The sequence below is a fragment of the Mauremys reevesii genome, linkage group 2, assembly GCF_016161935.1.
Source record: "Mauremys reevesii isolate NIE-2019 linkage group 2, ASM1616193v1, whole genome shotgun sequence".
Taxonomy (NCBI): Eukaryota; Metazoa; Chordata; order Testudines; family Geoemydidae; genus Mauremys; species Mauremys reevesii.
This window is the reverse complement of record NC_052624.1, coordinates 177,228,275-177,249,226: the sequence shown is the minus strand read 5'-3', so window position 1 is coordinate 177,249,226 and position 20,952 is coordinate 177,228,275. Positions and strand designations below refer to the sequence as shown.

The following is a 20,952-nucleotide window of genomic DNA, read 5'->3' as shown; positions in this document are numbered from 1 at the left end:
TTAATCAGTTTATTAAAAAACTGAAACAGTAATGGAGCAAGTGGCAGACCAGCTGCAATTCTTCAGTGTCAGGAGGCTGCAGGAGAGCCATGGGAATGAATGCTCCATTCCCAAGTGTGGGAGACCCTAAGACTGATGGTTGCTAGCTAATTGAGCCAACACTATCTTCAGAATATCTTCACATCTATATTTATTTGGTACTAGATGTAGTGTTCACTCTAGCTATAGCCATTCTATAGCATGGTGTCAGTTCCAAAGTAAAAATTAGAAAGTTATGGAAACAAGGAGACCATTTGGATTTTGCAAGCCCAAGAGAGAATGTGTACCAACTACTTACATGTGAAGAAGTGAAATTCCCCACTGACAGGTTTGCAGAAACGAGTTTTTATTTACACAAGCAAGTCTATCTTGAGATTCTAGTCAACTCTTTACATTTCTAGAATATTTACATGATTTCAAGATGCTTCATGAGTAGAGTGATGAACAAAAATTACAAAGGCTGTCAAAAGCTTAGCAAAACAACAACCCATCCTTGTGCTTTAAAACTTATGGTCTAGAGTAATGTAGAAAAAATGTAATGTTAGCACCTTGGTCATAACGGTCATGCTATATATTCATGAAAGAGACACTTTTAGAAAGCAGTAGGTATTTCAGAGGTGACCGTATCCAGAGGCTGCCAATGACAATTCATGAGTGAGTCATAGAGTTCTTCACTTCTCTCCATAAATTCTCTGTTCATTTCATCAATATCCAGATGGAGCTGTGGATCTGCAAAAATAAACCCAGTAAATAAAAAAAATTGGACCCAGCACAAAAGACTTACACAGGCACACAAAAAAGTAATGGCAAGAGCTTCATATGTGACATGTGGTTGTTATTACACCCAATGTTCCACCTCAAAAAACCAACCACACAAACCCTCTGCAAACTGGACTTTAAAATAAACCCCAAACATAACATTAAATTACATTAATGCTTAGGGTTAAAGTACAGATACTACATTATTACTTTGTGAAAAAATCAATTCTAATAAAACAAACTTGCACAGACTTGTTGAAGGTATTAACCTAAATTATACATCCATTGCTACAGATTTGTGAAATATCACTACCCCTACATTTAAAGATGGGAGAAAATGCATGCCAGGATATGCTTTTCTAATATCCCAGTATCCAATATACACTTATTTCTCAGACACAAGGGTGAAAAAGTTGCTGAAGGAGTTAAGGTAAGACTTTGAACCTGACATCTGGTCAGGTTCAGACAGACAATCATGATAAGTAGCAATTCAAGCAGGGAAAGAGCCCTCTGGCATAATCTAGCATGCCATTATGGTTAGATAAATGATAGGGCATCCCACTTTGTTTGGGACAAGGGGGGGGGGGGAAGAGTTCTGTACAAAATGTAACATCTCTTTTGCTTTTTAGCATATGATTCTGTTAAGCAGTATTGATATTTAACATGCTGTAAAAGATTTAAGAAACCTGTTTTCTACTGAGATATTTAAAGCAGAGTCAAGACTGTAAAGAGCTGGAGAAATTATGAGATGGAAAAATAGCACATCGAGGAAAATTAGCAGAGTGGGACAAAAAGACTATTTTATCTTCATGTAAGAGCAAGTTAGGAGAAAGTCATTTGTCTGAAAGAATGCCAAGTCTGAAATCTCCTAATTTTACATACAATGTAAATTATGTTACAGTCCCAACTTGCTGACCTCTATGCCAGTATTTAGGATAGCTCATTTGGAAATGAAAGTGGAATATTTGTACAGACTTTTTCCCATTAACTAGCACTACTTTGTCAGCAGTTCTGTATAGAAATTTTATAAAGCCAGACATTATTAGGACCAAACAATTGAAGTATGATAGCATTAGCATTACCTTCAGTTATTAGTTCATCATTGCTTTCAGCCACAATTGGGGTCTCCTGAAACAAACAAGAATGTTTATGTTAGTTTTATAGAAGTGTAATCATTATTAATTCCAGGTGCTTCAGAAATTTTTACATTCCATTATCTGAAAAAAGGATTTTTCAATGTATTCATGAATCTTCATTAAAAAAAGTCTTAGAAGCTGTAAAAAAACGGGGTTTTTTCAACCTTAATCCATTCCCTTTCTAAAAAAAAAAGACATTCAGGAGAAAGGCAATTTTATAGCTTAGTATGACTTAGAACAACTACAGAATTAAACTATGCATTATGGACAGACTTATTAGGATAAAAAAAATTACACACACATAATGTCAGTCACATTTGGCAAAAAAAAATACAAGAACAAATGGTACACATTGAGAGGATTATAGAAGTTTAATACTAGAGAAGTGTATCATCTAAAGGCTTGGATTTTCAATCTGCAATTTAGTCCTTATTTTACACATTATCATAGGCTTTACACATGGTTTCCATGTTAAAACTAAAGGGGGGAAATGACATACAGCTCTGTTATAAATTAAGTTCATTACGTAATTAAAGATTTTGGCAAGAACTTATCTTCAATGTAAATTCAGTAACATCAATACCTCAAATACAGCTGGAGTCACAATTGAGTCTCTTATAGCAGAATCTCCAACAGCTTGCATGTTGTCATAGGAAGGATAGCTATAGTTGTAATCAGCATAAGGATCATAACCCCACTGTGAGTAGTAGTTCTGATAATCTTGACAATAATCATTATAGTTATAGGACTGATACCGCTGGAAGTCTGCTTTCATTCTAAAAAACATTTTAAAGTGTATAATTAGAATTTAAGAACTGGATGTAAAACTGATTTTAGTTTAAAATTAAACAATTCAATAAGTCTTTGTACATCAAATTATGAAGGTGAACATTTCTCTGAAAGTTGCCAGAAATGAAAGGGTGAGGAAATCACTGCACAGTACTTTTCATCTGTGTTTATACAGAAGTAAATGGTTTCACCTCTGCCAATACCAATAGTAATTACTATCCTGGGTAAAATCCAAATCCATGAGACTACTACTACTTCTATCCATTTACTTTAAAGTAAGTTTCAGTGCCAGCATAAACACAGTTTCTGCAGCTAAAGCCTTGTGCTCTGCTATAGATTGGTTAATTAGTACTTAGACAGCTATCAAGTACAGCTGCTTTAAAGCTACATTTTTTTTGTTTGTTTGTTTTACTTAGACCTTTGTTTTGTGTGGCTAATTACTAAATCTTTGTGGGGGGAGGGGAGGGAAGAGAGGAAGAAACTAAACAAAAAATCCCAAAGAGATCCCAGATTACATTTTAAGGAGCATGACACTTTTTCTTTAAAAAAAAAAATCCCAACACACACACACACACACACACTTACTTCCCTCCTCCAACACACACACTCCACTTGAACTTGTTTTGCATAGAGACTGGTTTGGCATTCAGCAGCTGCCAGAGTTTATTTCCCATCTGAAGTTATAATCCTGTTTATGACCATCATTGCCACAACAATTTATGAAGTAAGAGAAGTGGGGAATAAGCAGCAAAAGCACAAACTCTAAAAAGGAGCCTGATTCATTTACTAATAGGAGCATGAAGGAAGAAATGTAAAAAATAGTTGTTTGACAATTTTTTCTTTAAAAAAATTAGAAAACTCCCCATTTTAGATTAATCTGATACTCATTCATCATTATACACTATACAATGAAGTCAGATGGACTGATTGCACATTCCAGAGACATATCAGATTTTCCATATTTAATACCCAATGCTAAATGTGGCCCTGTGCAGGCAGACTCCTGTACTTGTACAGCCCCCCATTTACTTTGATAGTTCTCTACACAGACACAGAAAAGCCAGTTGTACAGTCCGCCCCTTAACCAAGAAAGCAAAACTACAAGAAATAGACATTTTGTTCATAACCTAACAGTTTAAAGACAATGGTATCTAGCTCTCAGACCAGCTTTGGGTAGTGCCAATTTGAAATAGAAGATTTATCTCCTTTAAAGGGAAAGAGGTAATATTTTTAAGGTCTGGGTATACCTAGAAGAAAAGGAGCTTCACTTTTGGATATTTCCACTGATTAACAGGAATATAAGGCAAGGTAATGTAAGTATGTTTAGGAGGTTTCTTCCTCTTTGTTACATGCTATTTCACCCATGTACTGGATGAGAGAGTATGTCAATTTGATATCAACCTACCCAAACCTAACTGGTAAAAGCAGGGATTGCCTCAAAAAGTGTATATAACTAACTAAGAGTTTAGGAGGCAGAACAAGGAACCTTTTAAGAGTGGTTCACAGTCCTCACTTGCATGTTAAGAGCTTCAAAGTCAGGAATCCTTGGACAGCAAAGAACATTGATGGAAGTTGGTGTATTTTCTGTATATCGCATTTGGGATCTAGTTTTGGCTTTTGTACTATAGATTTTTTTTGTTCTCCCTGCTTAAGAGTGCTCCTTCACTTCACCAGATCACTGTAAAATAAACCCTGTGCTATTTTCATTGGAAAAAATTTTTGTATTTACTCTGTAAGGCCCTGATCCTGAAATCTCTTATGATGCGCTTAACTTTGCTATTATGAATAGCCACATTGACTTCAAATGGGACTACTCACAGTAGTAAAGTTAAGCATGTGCTCACTTAGGTGCTTTTGAAACAAATTTGCCCCAGGATTCGGGCCAGGCTCTAGGTACTTCACGGTTACCAGACAGGAAAAGCAGATGGAGAAGCACTAACTAGAAGAAATGCAAAACTAGATCTTTTATATCATGAACTATGGGATGACACCACCATGACAGTAGATGAGATATGCTTTGACAAAGTGAAGCTACCTTTAATTCCTGTATCAGTACAAGACGGATTCATTACCTTTTAGAAATTCCTATACTCAGTCGGATTCGTTTTCCACCTAGACCTGGTGCATTTTGGCAGTCTTGCAGTGCTCTCATCTGATCACCTTGTTCACCAAATCTGACAAAGCCATACCCCCTGCAAATTCCAAAATGTAGATATTTTAGTAATTCCAGTATACACGCCAATTATAACAGAGTTAGTAAGTTTAGTGTTTTCTTCTGCAGACAAAACCCTTATTTAGCATTGTAGCTACTATGGCTTACAGTACATATTTGCTTTAACTTTTTTGTTTCGTTTTTAAACACCCAAGCTAAATGCTTTCTCTCAGAGCTCAAAGTTGTGTCAAAGAGCAAATACTGACAGCTGATTGAAGTTAGATTAATAGAGCAAGTTTCTTTTAATGGCAGTTCTCAACAAAAGAATAATGAAAAACAACATGGTTACCTGTGTATCTAGGCAGACTCCATATTAATGGAGTATATGGCAACTGATTTACCCTCATCTTCAATTAGTGTTAACCAAGAGCTATTAATTTACAGTACTTAGCCTTTTAAGAAGAAAAGTTCACTTTCTCAGTATTTTGGGTTTCTTGCCTGCAAAGTGTACTGTGATCTTAATAGGGAACCAGCAACAGAGAGTTATAGTCCCAGCCCTGCCACTGATTCATTGGGTGGCCTTGGGCAAGTCACAAACTCTCTTTGGGCCCTTTTTGCTGCTGGTATAAGCAGGTTCAACTCCACTGACTTCAGTTTATGTGGCCCCTTGTCTATTTTCCCCACCTATCAAGTGGGGATAATACTTAGCCCTCAGTACAGCTCCTGATTATGCACAGGTGCACTGCTGGGCATGAGCAGAGCCCCATTAATTCAATGTACATCTCCTTTGCCTCCCCAGGTAAATTTTATGGCATGCAAATATGTGCACAGTGAAATCACAATTTAGCCTATTGCATGTTCAATCCAGACAAAGACTTGAAACAGCACAAGGGATTTTCCTTTAATACTGCTTTGTTTTTAGACTCTAACCTCTGTTCTACCTTCTCTTTGACTTGGAGGGAGACCCCAAAAACCCCATAGAAACATGATACAGATTTAAGTCTGACTAAGTGGTTTACAAATAATAACTGTCTACAGTCCTTTTATAAGCAGCATTTTGATTGTGTAAAAATTACCTGGAGTATCCCAGTAGGTCTGTGGCTATTTTGCAGTCAATGCATGTAGGGTACCTTTTCACAAAATAGTCATAGAGCTGAAAATCATCCACTTCAGGAGTTAGCTCTCCTACAACTATTGAGAAATCTGGTCTAAAAAGGATTGAAAAGAAATAATTAGATTGCAAGAATACTGAAATCTTGAGACTGGTCAGAAAGCTGTTAATTACTTATTGCATATAACAAATAACTATAGGACTAATCCTGCAAACACTGTGGTCTTCTATAGCACTACACACACTGTAGTGATCCTTGCACTTGGCAGTGCTCATGTTTGCAGGATCAGTCCAAGTCTTGTAGTACAACCACTGTGGCACAATTTTCTCTAAGATAATGATCCCAGTCTACTTCTCTAGCTAAACAGGCTTTATTTCTGCTTTGAGAGAGAGCAGATGTCCAAGTCAATCCACCTTAAAAAAAACAAAAACCCTCAACCAAACCAAACAAAAAAAAAAACTGATTGGATTTTACTATCTCTTAGTAAGGTAAGAGGAAAGAAGAGGTGCAATAAAAATACGAGCAACAAATGAATAAATGTATATTTATGGATCTCAAAGTACTAAGTAAAAAGGTAACCCAAAAATATACACTGTTGGTGTCCCTCACGTCTCAGCAAAGATTTAACAGCAGAGTGGTGTAATCATATCTCATTACAAAGACTATTACTTTTACAAAATATACTAGCATAAACAATACTTGGCACTTACATAAGAACCTCCATTTAAGAATCTCAAAATATTCATTCACTGCTCACTATTGATTTAGATGGATTGTTATGGACAGGGGCTAGTTCTTCTGGTCTGTTTCAAGAGCTTTTTACCTGATTGGAAGATTAACAACACTAACATAGTCTGTTCTTCCTGCTTTTATTTTGTTCTTTTTCTTTCGCTTTTTCTGTGGTCCTCTCCACCAGCTATAGGTTTGTAGGGACTCTCTTTTGTTCTTTCCCATTGTATCCTGCTGGGATGAAAAAAAGCTTTATAGTACTTAGTCTCATTTAAATTCCTCCCACCCACTCCCCATCACCACAGGTGATTTCCCCATATTCACCTTGCCCTTGAAAGAAGCCTGGGGTCCCATCTCTCCCTCCGCCTCCCATGAGGGAAAGCAGCCTCTGGGGAAAACGCCTGGCAAAAATAACAGAGCCAAAGGATTGTATGAACAGCCATATTCCCCTGACTTGTCAATCTGGCTAAAGGATTGAAAGCGTCCTCTTGGAATTTAAAAAAAAAAAAAAAAAGGTAAAATAAAGCAGTTATCCCTTAGATGTTGGCCAATCCTAAAGGTTAATCACTTTAAGGACCGGACTGCGCCTAAATGTTCCGTAGGACTTGCTAGAGCAGTGTTTCTCAATGACCCGTCTGTGGACCATCACTAGTCCCTGAAATCTTCCTGACACTGTTTAGGAAGGCAGCAAGCTGGTCGCTGGCATCAAAAAGGTTGAGAAACACTGTGCTAGAGCACTCTAGTAGCATTTTTTTGGGTGACTGAAAGGCACAGCTAGGTCATCACTCTTGCCTAGAATGAGCCTCAACTGGCCCTGCCTCCCTTTTGCTGGGAGCTCTTCCCTTCCTGCTGCTGTGAGAAACTCTCCTCACAGCTAGTTGTCAGTCACTCGCTCAGGCCAAGAACCAAGAGGAGGTTGGTAGATGGGATGCAAGGGGAAAGCAGACAAGAGTCAGAGAGATTCTAATTTGGAGCCCAGGGGAACTCATGCCCAGATGTAGGGCAAAGAAGAAACAGGCAGAAAACATGCCTCACTCAAAAAAGAGGAAGGAGGTAGGGCAACTACAAAGAAGAGAAGGAGGGAGATGGTCGTAGAGTTAATGCAGGTCACATTCCTCACCTTAAATCTTAAGAATGAGGATTCTCATCCTTAGGGCTCCAAGAGTTAATACATTCGGTATTTCTCAATATATTTTACTTACTAGAAGTAGAACATTAATGTCTGTGTGAGTGCTTGCATATATCCTGCTCAGAGAGTGTTACAGGCAAGCCACTCCATGAGAACTCACTTTTAAACAATGGGAAGTCCAATGCTTCATGTCAGGTCCCACAACCTGCTTCAGTTGATATAATTAGGTTTCCAGAGCAGGGGAGCATAATTAATTAGCACATTACCTGAAGGAAGCACAGGGCTAGAATTCACCTACTCAGAGAAATTATTTTAGTTTTATATTCGCTAAGAATTCTGGATATGGTTTAGTATCCCTCCTAAGCACTGTGGACCTGGACTTGTTCTCACCAGATGATCTTACCTGGTTTGCCACTGTTCAGAAGTTTTCTTCACAAGGAATGCTGCACTGCTTCACAATTTATTCTGATCCTCTATTTAAAGAAAAAGGGGAGGAGGAGAGAAGCTTTTATGAAAAGTAATTCAACTTAAACTTAAAAAAATGGTTGCTGCACAGCTAGACTTGCATTGCAAAAGCCTAAACTTAATACACTTATGCAGACCACTGCTATTAGTAACCACTGATCACTTGTGGATCAAATCATCATCGCATCATATCGTGACACAGCCTGACTTGGGGATAACCTGGAATGACCACACATATCCTTTCTATTCACCAAGACCAGTAATTATCTTTCAGCTCTACTTCCACAAACTTCTCTATTCTAGAGGACAGTTGCGAGTTTTTGTTCTTATTCCACCACTGCCTCAAGGTTTTTTTTTTTTTTTTTACACACACACACGCAATTATTTTAAATATGTGTTTGGTTGGTGGGGGACATAAGGTCAGCTTAGAAGTGAAGAAAGATCTATCATCCAAAAGATTAAAAAGATAGCTAGCTCATTTTTATGGGCCTTTGAGGTTTCCTTGGTTCTTCCTCTCTTTGGAAGAAATTCAAAGATGCCTTGGTTGGTGGTGTAAGTTACAAATCAATAAGAGAGTGCAGAGTGGTACATATGGAAGAGGCAGCTGTAGCAGTAAAAGCAACAAGACCGTATAAGGTAAAGCATAGGAAGAATTTTGCCCTCCTGTATCTTTCCTAGCTATCCCCTTCTGCCAGCTTGGTATGCAAATTTCACCCTCTTACTGACTTGTAGCTTACATAGCCATTTAGCACCTCTGAATTTAGCCTCTTATTATTATTTGTATTACAATAGCGGCCAAAGGCCCATGCTAGGGCTACAGCTTTGTGCAGTCATTTGATTAGTTTCAATGCCTTTTCCCTTTAGCTCACTCACTTGCTCTATACAATTTTTAAGGAAAATCTGAAATAGCTATTCACTATGTATTTTCTTTTAAATCATCTTGCTAGTCAAACAATGTTGGGGATAAGAGCAAGTCATTGCACACAGCACTTTCCCTCACAACCATTTTTTAAAAACTATTACTCTATTGCAAATTGTTTTTACATTCAGTACTTGGTACATATTAATAAATGCCTGCCTGATGAAATTTCACCCCATATTATTCCACATAACAGATTTCTGTAACATATTACCCCAAAGTGGGGTCTATGTAGCAAAATACATAATACATCTTTCATTCTAATGACTACGGGAACTATTGCAAATTTCGTAAAATCACAATAGTAACAGTTTGAAAACTGTTACAACCCCGGTACAGCAACGACTTAGAGCTTGTCTACATATGGAGTTATTCAGGAACAGCAATTGGGCTTTAAATTCACAACCTGCCTTAATGCAAATTAATTTTCATTTGTAGACAAGCCCTTAAACACACACATAACTTTGTAACCGGTGAGCAATCCCACTGACTTCAGTGGGACTATTCATGTGAATAGTCATTCACATGCTTTAATCCAGTGATCACCAACCGGTCGGTCGATCGCAATCCACTGGTCAGTCCTGGGGACTCTCCCAGTCGATCATGATCTCTGGTGGTGCAGTGGGGCTGTCGCTAAGTTTGCTCCCTGCCTGCCTCAGCCCCACACCGCTCCTGGAAGCGGCTAGCACAGCCCCATGGCCCCTTTGGGGGTGGTGGCAGGGGTCTTGGCGCAATGCTCCTGCCTGCAAGCACCACCACTGCAACTCCCACTGGCTGGGAACAGGGAACTGTGGCCAATGGGAACTGAGGGGTCAGTGCTGGCAGAGAGGGGCAGTGCACGGAACTACATGCCCCCTGCCCCACCCCACCCCCAGGGGCCACAGAGGCATGTTGGCCCCTTCTGGGAGCAGCGTGGGGCTGCCTCGCTGCACCACAAACCGGGAGCTGCCCGTGGTAAGTGCCACCCTGCAGGAGGCCCCACCCCAACCCCCTCCTGGAGCCAGCACCCCATACCCCCTTCTGCACCCAAACTCCCTCCCAGAGTTTGCACCCCCTCACCCTCTCCTGTACCCCAACCCCCTGCCCCAGGTTCAGCCCAGTGCCTGCTCCCACACTACGAACCCCTCGGCCCCAGCCCAGAGCCCACATCCCCTCCCGAACCCCCTTCTTCAGCCCAGTTAGAGTGAGTGAGGGTGGGGGAGAGCGGCAACAGAGAACGGTGGGATGGAGTCAGCAGGGCAGGGCCAGATCCTGGGTTGTGCTTAAATTCAAAAAGTGATCTTGAGCATAAAAAGGTTGGAGACCACTGCTTTAATCTTTTCAGGATCAGCACTTCACTTTGAATTTCAGCAATTAATTTTTTAACAATATGGGAGACTTTACAACAGCACTCTACTATTAACTCTTTCCTGATAGAGATAGATGTCATTTTGCACAAATTATGAAGTGCACAGATTAGCAAAATGTGCATCAGCAAGGTTTTACTATAGTTCTGCTATTTAAAGAGACAGAGCCAACAGAATTCCATTTTTGTATAAAAATATAAAATAAAAAATTCTAATACTAGGCCTTTAGATTAAAAACTGTCCAATTTACTTTCGACCACTTATGCTGTTTGTTTTTGGACTTACCACTCTGTGTGCACATTTAATGCAAGCTGCAGCACAATTTAAAAAAAGCTATTTGACCGCAGAAGAATTGTATCAGAAAAAAAAGTGATGCAATAATATCTTGATCACAGTTATCATGGTCTTCTATACGAAACAATATTTTTGGTATTTTATTCTCTGAGCTTGATAGTTGTCATCTGATCTTTTCACTGCAATTCAAACAAATTTAAAAAAAAGTTAGAGGTATGCACATTGATAGGGTACATTACTTTTTCATACTAACACTAGCTACATAGGTAATTTACCATTTAGTTATTAAGATCCCAATCCTGGAAAGACTTGCACGCTTAACTTCAAATATTTGACTCCAATAGGGCTTCTCAATGGGACTACTCACATTTAATCTGAAGCATGCATGTAAGGGCTTGTCTACACCTAAAAGTTGTGTCTCTTTAATTATACTCATATAGTTAAAATGACAAAAATACCCTAGGGTGAATTTAATTATATTTGTATCAAAATGCTTAGACTAGTATAACTTATTCTGGGTTGGGAAGCAAAATAAGCTATACCAGCATAAAGCACCTTTATACATGTCTAACTGTATCCAAAATATGGCTTATAACTGTATAGGTAGAAAATTTCACCCGCTGACAATCCTATCAGTAAAACTTTTTTAGTTTAGACCAGGCCTAACTTTTTCAGGCAGTAGCATGAAGGAAAGATTTTTGAAAGTAAGCTAAAAAAAAGGGACCATTATGAGACCTCGAAACTGTAAGTCACTATATAAAGTAAAACAGAGGGGACACTCTCGGGCTGTGTACGGGTGGGTGCTTGGGCCAGGCTCAGTGGGGCTGGTTATAGTTGATGGGGGTGGGGAGGGAGAGGGCTGCTGCCTGTGGTTTGCGTGTGACGGTATTTGTGTTGCCTGGTAAAGGCGCAGAGAGCCCCCCGGGCAGGAGCGTTTAAAGGGTCGGGGGGGGGGGGGGGAGTTTTCACCCGCCGACCCAGGGCGGCCGTTTGACCCCGAGGGCAGCGACGCGACCCCCGACGGTCCCACGGGCGGATTCCCCCGGTGACTCTCCCCCGGGCTGCCGGGGGTGCGGCGGCGGGTCAGCGGGCGGAGCTACCCGGGGGGGGAGGGGCGGCGGGGGCCCCGGGAAAGGCCCGGGGGCAGGGGACGGACAGACACCGCCCCGGGGCGGGGGCGATAACCCTGGGGAACGAGAGAAGCACCCCCGCCTCCCCCCGCTCGCGAGGCCCTCACTCCCCCCCGGCCCGGTCCCGGCACTAACGTCTCCCATCCACGACGTCGCCATAAGGAGCAGGACGGGTCCTACTTCCGCCCCCGCCCGGGACCTCGCGCGGAGGCTGCCCCTAGCAACGCCTGTTTCCCCAACCCCAGGGCCCTACCGCGCACTCCTGTCCGACTCCGGGACTCCAAGGGCTGCACCCTGGCTAGGAAACCCGAGGGGTGGGCCGCGGGCTCGGGGGTGTCCGGGCCTTGTCAATGCCGGCTCAGGCAGTGCCTGGCCAGCCTGTGCGACGGGTAGATGGAAGGACCCCAGGCGTCGCCTCCCAGCGTGGGGGAAGGAGACCCGGGGTCGCGCCGGGCAGATGGAGCTAGTCGGCGGCTGTTACGAGCAGATTCTTTTCGGGTTCGCGGTGCGGCCGGGGGAGGTAACGGCGCCGGGGCGGCGGAAGCTGCTGGTGGCCCTCCCGTCCCCGCGGGGTGTCCCAGTCACTTACCGCGGAGGTGCGCGCGCCCGACGCTGCCCGCCTCAGCGCGGGCTTTAAGCGGGGTGGCTCCGCGCGCGCGACGCCGCTGGGTTCCCCCTGCTGGGCGCTCGTGGCCGGTGCGGGGAGCGGCGCGAGCTGTGAGCCGGGCGTGGCTGCTCGCAGCTGATCTGATCAGCGCCGGGGCCCGGCGTGCAGCGGGGGATGCCGGGAGTCCTGCCTGCTGCACGCGGCGGGCAGCCGGCCCTGACCTCGCCAGCTCCATGTCAGCCCTCCCTGCCCCTGGACCCAACCACCTGCCTGGGGGCCTTGTCCCCTGCGGGGCTCTAGAAGCAGGCGCCTTTGCAGCCGAGTTCCCCGGCGGCTGCAGGGGGTATAGCCACACTCTCTTTGGCCCAGCCACCTCTAGAGGGCCAGAGAGTGCCACGGTTTTTATGATTATCATTTAGTACGTTTATTGTGGTCCTTAATACCTAACAACCAACCCAGAACGGGGTCCTGTTTTGCTGGGCATTGCCCAGACATAGAACACTAGATGCTTCTGTGATCTGAAGCGTTTACACCAGGGGTCGGCAACCTCTGGCATGTACCTCGGCCCGTGCCGCTTCCCGCAGACCCCATTGGCCTGGAGTGGCCAGTGGGAGCCACGATTGGCCGAACCTGTGGACACAGCAGGTAAATAAACTGGCCCAGCTCACCAGGGTGCTTACCCTGGCAAGCTGCGTGCCAGAGGTTGTCGACCCCTGGTTTACACCCTACCTACGGGGGGTGGAAGGCATAAAACATATCTGCAGAATAAATTGTGATTTTGCAGCTAATGGCATATTAGTTCCACAATTTACTACCTCTGCTTCAGCTATCCAGGGAAGCATCAAGGCTGCATATTAAGGGTGGAGAGGGGAATGTCAAGAATATAGAATTGTAGAACTGTAGTCTGGAAGGGCCCTCAGTAGGTCAGCTTTTCCAGTCCTCTGCACACAAGGCAGGACAAAGTAGCTAGCCCATTCCCGACAGGTGTTTGTCTAACCTGGTCTTAAAAACCTCCATTGACAAAGATCCCACAACCATTTTTCCTTAATGTCCAGCCTAAATCTCTCTTGCCACAATTTAAGCACATTGCTTCTTGTCCTGGCCTCAGAGGTTAAGGAAAACAGTTTTTCACCTCCTCCTTGTAACAACCTTTTATGTATTTGAAAACTGTTATCACCTCCACCTTCTCCTGAGCTGCCTTTTCTCCAAACTAAACAAATCCAGTTTTTCCAATCTTTCCTCACAGGTCGTGTTTTATAGACCTTTAATAATTTTTGTGATCCACTAAATAACCCCTAGATTCCTTTCCGCAGTACTCCTTCCTAGGCAGTCATTGCCAAAGTGCTGAAGGAGAAAGGGCAAGACTGGCTTGGATTTTCCTAAGAGCCTCGACTTGTCTCTTTCTTCTGAAAGCCGTAGAACCTCTTTCCACACAGCACCAATCCACCCCCATCACCAGTTACAAGTGAAGCTCTGGAGACCGGAGAGTTGTTAGGTTGATGGTGTCATTCTAATCATAGAGTGACCACTAGGAAACTTCCTTCACAGGGTCTCATTAGATTTGTAACAGAATATAACGTTTCTGTATGTTTGGCAAAATGAGCATGGCTAGTTTTTGCTATTTTAAAAATTAGGCTTATACTATGATATTGATAATCTAATCATAGACAAGTTAGAACATATCACACTGGGTGTGTTTCAAAAAAGGTTCATTCATTTTATATTTTGTTTTCAGAACTGGACGCCTATCTCTGACTTTACCCATCATGCTCACACTGCCTCATTATCAGCAGTAGCTGTGAATAACAGATATGTAGTCACCGGTAGCAGAGATGAAACAATCCAAATATATGACATGAAAAAGAAGATAGAACATGGGGCATTGCTGCATCATAATGGTAAGGGAACTTTTCTTTTTAGAGGTATTAATTACATGATTTACTGATGGGTGTGTTTCTGTAACAGAGAACTGTCAATTTTTAATGGGGCCTCAGTTGAGATGCATTTGAAATGGATTAAGGAATTATCAAATGCATATAAATAAATACATGTGACTTTAGAGAGTGAGGGATCAGACAGAATTCAAAATTGTATGCTACTACAGACAAGGACAATAGAGGAGCATCAGTGATTTAAATATGGTAGTTAAACTTATTTTCATGAATAAATATATAGTAAGTAAGCCAGGTTTCATCCAATAAGCAGAACAAAAGGCTGGCATGTTTGGATGTTAAAGGCAGGCTGTTCTTTCACTGATAGAGAGGCATTGCTGCATGTTTTGTGCATGCATTATTCTTGCAAATAATGTATGAGGTGTACTTATAACGTTGTAATTCCTAGATAGTTATTATGTAAAAAGGTATCTGTTATAGGTGTGATGCAAAATGAAAACAATTTAAGTGACTTTCATTTTTCACTTCAAAATACAATTTGATATGTGAGACTTTATTGGAAGTTATACAATTAAGTTTTAAAATATTAGCATGTCTTTAAGTGAATATCTTGATGTTTTATATAAAACTATTTTTTGTGTAGTATTTTATTCAAGATGCCATAATGTAGATTAATAGTGCTGATCTTGTTCTGTAGGCACAATAACTTGCCTGGAGTTCTATGGGAATGCACACCTATTGAGTGGAGCAGAAGATGGATTAATTTGTATTTGGGACACAAAGAGATGGGAATGTCTGAAATCCATTAAAGCACATAAGTGAGTCTTCTGAACTGCTTCTTCTTAGATATTTTTGGCTATTTATGTGACAAAGAAAATACATGATTAACTTGTTGTTGTTGTTGACTTTATTAGGGGGCATGTGACATCTCTTTCTATTCATCCTTCTGGAAAATTAGCTTTGTCAGTAGGAACAGACAAAACATTAAGGTGAGTCAAAACTGGCTGAAAATCTTATTTAGTGAAATTTACTAAATTATCTTATTGAATTATAAGCAAGGATTATATATTGGGACTAGACGGTGAAGCAAGGATCAGGAAAACATCTGTGATGCTGTTGTCAGTTAACCTATGTAACAGTGTATGTTTTCACACTTGCAGGATTCCTGGTCTATCAAAATTTACCTTTTAATTTCACTTTGTTTTATACTAGGCAGAGATTATGGTTGGGATAAGGGTCACTCTAGAATCTAGACAGAGTACATCTGTGCCTTAGCCTACACTTAAATTAGGTCATCATAGCTATGTCAGTCAGGGATGTAAAAAAAACAAACCCACACACCTCTGACTGACATAGCTATGCCAACCTAATCCCCAGCGTAGATGCAGCTATGTTGATGGTAGAGGGCTTCGTCAACATGACAATAACCATCATTCAGGGAGGAGGTGTTCCATCAGTCAAGTCTGCCTCAGTACTAGGGAGTCATGCCGGCATAGTTATGGTGATGTAGCTATACTGGTGAAGTCTCCATAGTGTAGCTGTACCTAGCACTTTGAAATTTCCTATTAGCTCCATTGAAATATTAAAGAGTTAATATTCATCCTGTTGACTCTGTAGTATACAAAACTGGCCTTTTAACACAAAGGAGTAGGGAAGCCCACCTTTATCAAACTGCTAGATTGATGTCTTCTGTTAGCCTCAAGACTGATGTCAGTTGCAGATGGAACAAGTGCCAACCTTTCAGGGAAGAATACAAAGCTAAGAGATTGGTGTTGGGAGGAGGACTGGATGGCCTGCTCTAGATGGGAGTGCAGACTATTACATTTTTTAAAATAGCAACAGCATTTTAAAGTATTTCTTTTAAAGAACAGTGCCAGTGGCAGTCTCGGGCACATGCTGCCACCCCCTTCCCCCCGTTATGCACCAGTGGCAGTCCTAGGCTGCGCTGCCACTCCTCCCCCCCACCCCCACCCCCCCGCCCCAGCGGTGGTCCCAGGATGTGTGCCCCCCCCTCCCCCCAGCACCAGCAGGGTCCCCAGCCACGTGCTGCCCCTCCCCACACCCACACCTGTGGAGGTCCTAGAGCACCTGCGGTGCCCCTGAAGCCCCCCCTCCAGAGCACCCAAGATTTAGTCAGGGGTATATAGTACCTGGTCCATGACTTTTACTAAAAATACCTGTGACTAAAACATAGCCTTACCAATGGTTAGTAAATGGTACTTTAATTTCTCTATGCTATTTTAAGTGATGAACATTGAGCCCCTTTTTGGTATTTTACAGAACATGGAATCTTGTAGAAGGACGATCTGCCTTCATCAAAAATCTGAAGCAAAGTGAGTGTGTCAATCTAATCTGCAAAATATTTATTAAAATTAAAATCAGATGAGTTCCTTTTGTGTATGTGCATGTTTGTTTAAAAGGTACACTGGGGTAGCCTTTGGTTTGCAAATGTTTCACTTTTTAATTACGGTAATTCCCTCTGCTCTACCTTCTGCTGAATATCAAAAGCACATATCCTCAATACAGACATTGCCATGAACAGGCAACAGTAATACTATGGCAGAAATCTTATTTCTTTCTTCAAATACACATTGTTAGGCTAAAAATCATTTTTTTTAAATTCTGTACCTCGTTTAATTATAACACTTTAGATTATCAAAACTGAAAAATTTAAAAAAATAGTTTGCTATTTATTCTGGTAGTAGTAGTAGTATTTGTATTTACTTTCTGCATTTATTTCAGCTTGGACATTGAAAATAGACTAGACAGTTTCTAAAGATTTTTACTTTTAGATTCTTATGCACTAACATGAATTTGGGTTGCAAAGACTACAGAAAAATGTTTGTTTTAAAATATAACTTTTTATATTTTCTGGTTTTACTTCTTTGGAACATTGATTTTTGGTAAGATTTTGTAAAAGCTTGTTTTTACAAAATCTAAATTTTGGAACCCAACAATGTCTTTAAAAATCTGTTTTGCTACTACTAGATTTATTCCAGGAGATATGAAGATTTGTTATGATTTCCCCTTCTGGGTGGTAATATAATCCTCTATCCTGAAAACGCACATGCTTACATTTACTACTATGAGCATCATTGAAATCAATAGTACTACTCCTGATAATAAATTAAGCATTGGCATAAATATTTGCAGGATTGGGGTCATATACATTGCATGTTAAAGATTCCAGAGTGAAGATGTCAAGAATGAGATTCAGAGTTTTTAAATTATTATTAAGGCAAAACTTATGGTCTTTCTGGTTGCTTTTTTATTTAAAATTGGTCAGATGCACACATAGTTAAATGGTCCCCCAGTGGAGAGAAGTATGTGGTGGTCATAACTAATAAAGTGGATGTCTACAAACTTGAAACAGCTTCTGTCAGTGGTGCCATCACAACTGAGAAGAGAATTTCTTCAGTTAGATTTATAACAGTAAGTACATAAAAGAAGGGGGTGGGAAGCTAAATTGTTTGAATTACTTTAGCCTCATCGGCATTTTCTTCTCTTCGTCTTCAAGGATTCTGTTCTTGCTATTGCCGGAGATGATGAAGTTATAAGACTGTACAATTGTGACTCACAAAAGTGCCTTTGTGAATTTAAAGCTCATGAAAACAGGTATTTTATATTTGTCCTGTTAAATTGTTTTAAAATTTATGGCAGTGCTGAATACACGCTACTGCCTGGTTAGTGGCAACATTGAGAACATCTTGGCTTAATACAGTTTATTTTTATTTTTAAAATAGAAAGTAAACTGCCTTGTTTCTGATGTACTGAGTTGAAAATTCAATACAGATTTGTGCATTCTCACTGAGTGTGAGTGTACACCTACTGTTATATGAAACATGAAAGAATCCCTGTGTGAGATTTATTTTAATATCTCCCCACTGGATATAGATGATGATCTTTTTATATATGTTAAATACAGTATGTTGTGTGTATGTGATTTTAAATTGTCATGTCAATATTTTCCAACAAGAGCATGAGCTCACATCTTTCGTGGATGTATTCTAAAAAGATATGGATTTATACCTCCAGATTATGATTTTTTTATCCATAAAATAGTTACAGCACAGGCACAAGAATTGCATAATGACCTATTTTGCCCCACCAGCGTGCCTCAAATCAGTTCTTGAGGAACTACTTTTTAAGAATTTCAGGTTTCATTTCTAATCTACCCTTGGCACCAGGGTGCCAAATGGTACTTAGCATTTTTTTATCTTGTTCCCAGAATCTCAACATACTCTTTTTTGTTTTTAATTAAAATTTCAAGCTCTTGTGGTTGAGGAGAAAACCTTGAAAACAAGTAAAACAAATATAAACCGATGCAGAGATGTTTGCCTGCAACTGCAGAGAACTGGAATACAGCTCGGAGAGGTGTGAACTGCTCTGTTCATCTAAATGGTCTTAGTTCAGCTGCCCAATGATGATAATTTAATAATCTGTATTGTTCAATATTTCACTGATGGTCAAAACATGTAAGGAAGGAGAGGGAGGTGTGTTTGAAGTATAAATTGCCAAGAAAGGATGGAGACAGCAGAAAAAGAGGTGGAACAAATCTCACTGGAAGAATGTGCTTCTGTTCTAAAACACCGTGTGTATGTCTACGCTGCATGTGGGAGCGAGTCTTGCAGCTCAGGTCCACAGACCTATGCTAGCGGGGCTTGCACTAGCACACTAAACATAGCTGTGTAGAGAGGTGGCTTTGGCATAGCAGCTCAGGGTCTCAAGTCCACCTCAACCCTCAAGTTTGAGAACCCGATCTTCAGCCCAAACCACAATGTCTATGCAGGTATTTTGACAAACATGTACCAGAACTTAGTTGCTTTGGTAGTGTCTGCACCTTTTCCTGGTCTTCCCCTCAAAGCAGTCATGAGTCTTGTTCAGCACCAGATACTAACTCAAACAGTTGTCCATCAATGCTAATTTTTAGTTTGGAAATTTTTCTAAAAGATGTGCTCTAGGAATTATTTTGGGAAAAGTTATGGCCTTCGTTATATAAGCGGTCAGATTAGATCACAATGGTCCCTTCTTATGCCATTTTTTTCTATTTTTATTCATAGATTCTAAGGCCAGGAGTCTCTTATTTCTTTAATGAATCCACATAAGCATTGACTAACAGGCTGTTACCAATTTATAATCTTGCAGTGGTGTCCAAATGGACACCCATGTAAAATAGCTCAGTTGGACTCCATCAAGACCAGTAGAAAGGGAATCTTATGTGTTCCCCTTTATCATTAAAGAAATACCAAGTACTCTGTCTTAGTTTAGGTGCCAATTCAGCAAAGCACTTAATCATATGCTAAAGTGCTGTTGAAATCAGTGGGTGTTCAGCATGTGCTTAAAATTAAGCATTTATGTGCTTTCCTGAATCAGGGTCCTAACAGTCCTCAACATGCATTTTTCAAAGGCACATCTTGCTCCAAATGGCAGAATACAAAACAGATTAGTCCTGTGCATGAGCTGTATCTTACGTGCCTAAATCAAAAATATTCACATAAAGCATCCATAGTTTGTGGCTCTCTAGATGACGTGTAGAATGTTCTCTCTTCATTTTTAAATTCTAACAACTTCTTACCATTTGTCCTTATTGTTTGAAGCCACCTTTCATGGTATTAAGTATCCAGGTATTATATTTTGTTCTAGAATAAAAGACATCTACAGTTTTGAAAAGGAAGGACTACAGGTTATCGTTACTGCATCCAGTGATGGATACATTAAATTGTGGAGTCTTGAACTCGATAAGGTTAGTATATTAACAACTCATGGAAAAATTCTGGAGAACTAATTTGCAGGTTAACATTAGGTTTTAAAAAGCATGCTGTGACAGGTTCCCCCTGGGGTACCTCCTGGAACTGGGGTACCACAGAGCCCCCCTGACCCACCAGCCTGGGCTCCCTTTACACTGTATTGCTGTGACAAGCTCTGCACTTTCACCAGAACACATATGGGTAGGGACATACCCAGCCACCGTTACATGCAGATGCTATGATCAGCCCTGCATGGGAAGGCTCCAGCTAGGGAACTTCCCAGATACTCAGGCAAGCGGTCCAAAATTATACCGTCTTGCACTATGCAGGGAACTGTACAGTATAAGCTCATTAAATTCGCCCCCTCCCTCAATGTGGAGAGGAATATACAACAGCTTTATGCCCCGAGTTATGACTCCCACACACTGGTTTTAGATATAGCAAAAAAGTTTGATGGCAAAAGATAGATTTTAAGTGATTATAAGGGATAGCAAACAGATCAAAGCAGATTACCTAGCAAATAAACAAAAATGCAAACTAAGCTTAATATACTAACGAGATTGGATATGAATAGAAAATTCTTACCCTAAGTGATGATACAAGCAGGCTGCAGATTCTTAGGAGGCAAGTTCACGTTCATTAGGAACTGGGGAAACTTCTGGGATGGGAGGAGCCTATACAGGAGAGATGGGCTCCATCTAAACCAA

At 41.0% G+C, this 20,952-nt stretch overlaps 2 protein-coding genes across 13 annotated transcripts in view; one reads left to right on the top strand and one right to left on the bottom strand.

Annotated features, from left to right (window-relative positions):
• Window positions 1-368: 368 nt before the first annotated feature.
• Window positions 369-12,711, bottom strand: LOC120397238 (tRNA selenocysteine 1-associated protein 1-like). Of its 7 annotated transcripts, none has more exons than XM_039522946.1 (10): window positions 12,589-12,711; window positions 10,861-11,048; window positions 8,249-8,318; window positions 7,041-7,117; window positions 6,811-6,950; window positions 5,952-6,083; window positions 4,796-4,915; window positions 2,518-2,710; window positions 1,881-1,926; window positions 369-768 (listed from the first exon to the last, which is right to left on the bottom strand). In XM_039522946.1, the coding sequence occupies exons 4-10, from the start codon at window positions 7,068-7,070 to the stop codon at window positions 632-634; spliced, it is 798 nt and encodes a 265-aa protein (XP_039378880.1). In that variant the 5' UTR covers window positions 7,071-7,117; window positions 8,249-8,318; window positions 10,861-11,048; window positions 12,589-12,711; the 3' UTR covers window positions 369-631. The 7 variants fall into 7 exon arrangements, with proteins under 7 accessions (XP_039378880.1, XP_039378879.1, XP_039378877.1 ...); XM_039522945.1 differs by lacking the exon at window positions 12,589-12,711 and adding an exon at window positions 12,253-12,391; XM_039522943.1 differs by lacking the exon at window positions 12,589-12,711 and adding an exon at window positions 12,135-12,246.
• Window positions 11,648-20,952, top strand: part of PAK1IP1 (PAK1 interacting protein 1) — a 19,265-nt gene continuing 9,960 nt past the window's right edge. Inside the window, exons 1-8 of one of the 6 annotated variants that reach the window (XM_039522940.1) lie at window positions 11,648-11,665; window positions 14,342-14,504; window positions 15,196-15,316; window positions 15,413-15,487; window positions 16,779-16,831; window positions 17,785-17,930; window positions 18,016-18,113; window positions 20,142-20,241. In XM_039522940.1, the coding sequence (XP_039378874.1) occupies window positions 14,462-14,504; window positions 15,196-15,316; window positions 15,413-15,487; window positions 16,779-16,831; window positions 17,785-17,930; window positions 18,016-18,113; window positions 20,142-20,241 (636 nt within the window). In that variant the 5' untranslated portion in view covers window positions 11,648-11,665; window positions 14,342-14,461. Of the gene's footprint in view, window positions 11,666-12,082; window positions 12,314-12,386; window positions 12,596-12,923; window positions 13,252-14,341; window positions 14,505-15,195; window positions 15,317-15,412; window positions 15,488-16,778; window positions 16,832-17,784; window positions 17,931-18,015; window positions 18,114-20,141; window positions 20,242-20,952 lie in introns of those variants that run through there. The other 5 variants (XM_039522942.1, XM_039522938.1, XM_039522937.1 and 2 more) reach the window with 5 other exon arrangements.

Bases quoted from the DNA above. Each gene is read 5' to 3' on its own strand.
- LOC120397238 (XM_039522946.1), bottom strand. From the start codon at position 7,070: ATGGGACCCCAGGCTTCTTTCAAGGGCAAG. The intron at 6,084-6,810 runs GTAAAAAGCTCT...AATCCTTTTTAG, and splicing joins GTTGTTAATCTTCCAATCAG to ACCAGATTTCTCAATAGTTG. The intron at 1,927-2,517 runs GTATTGATGTTA...TGTTTGTTTCAG, and splicing joins TGACTCCAGCTGTATTTGAG to GAGACCCCAATTGTGGCTGA.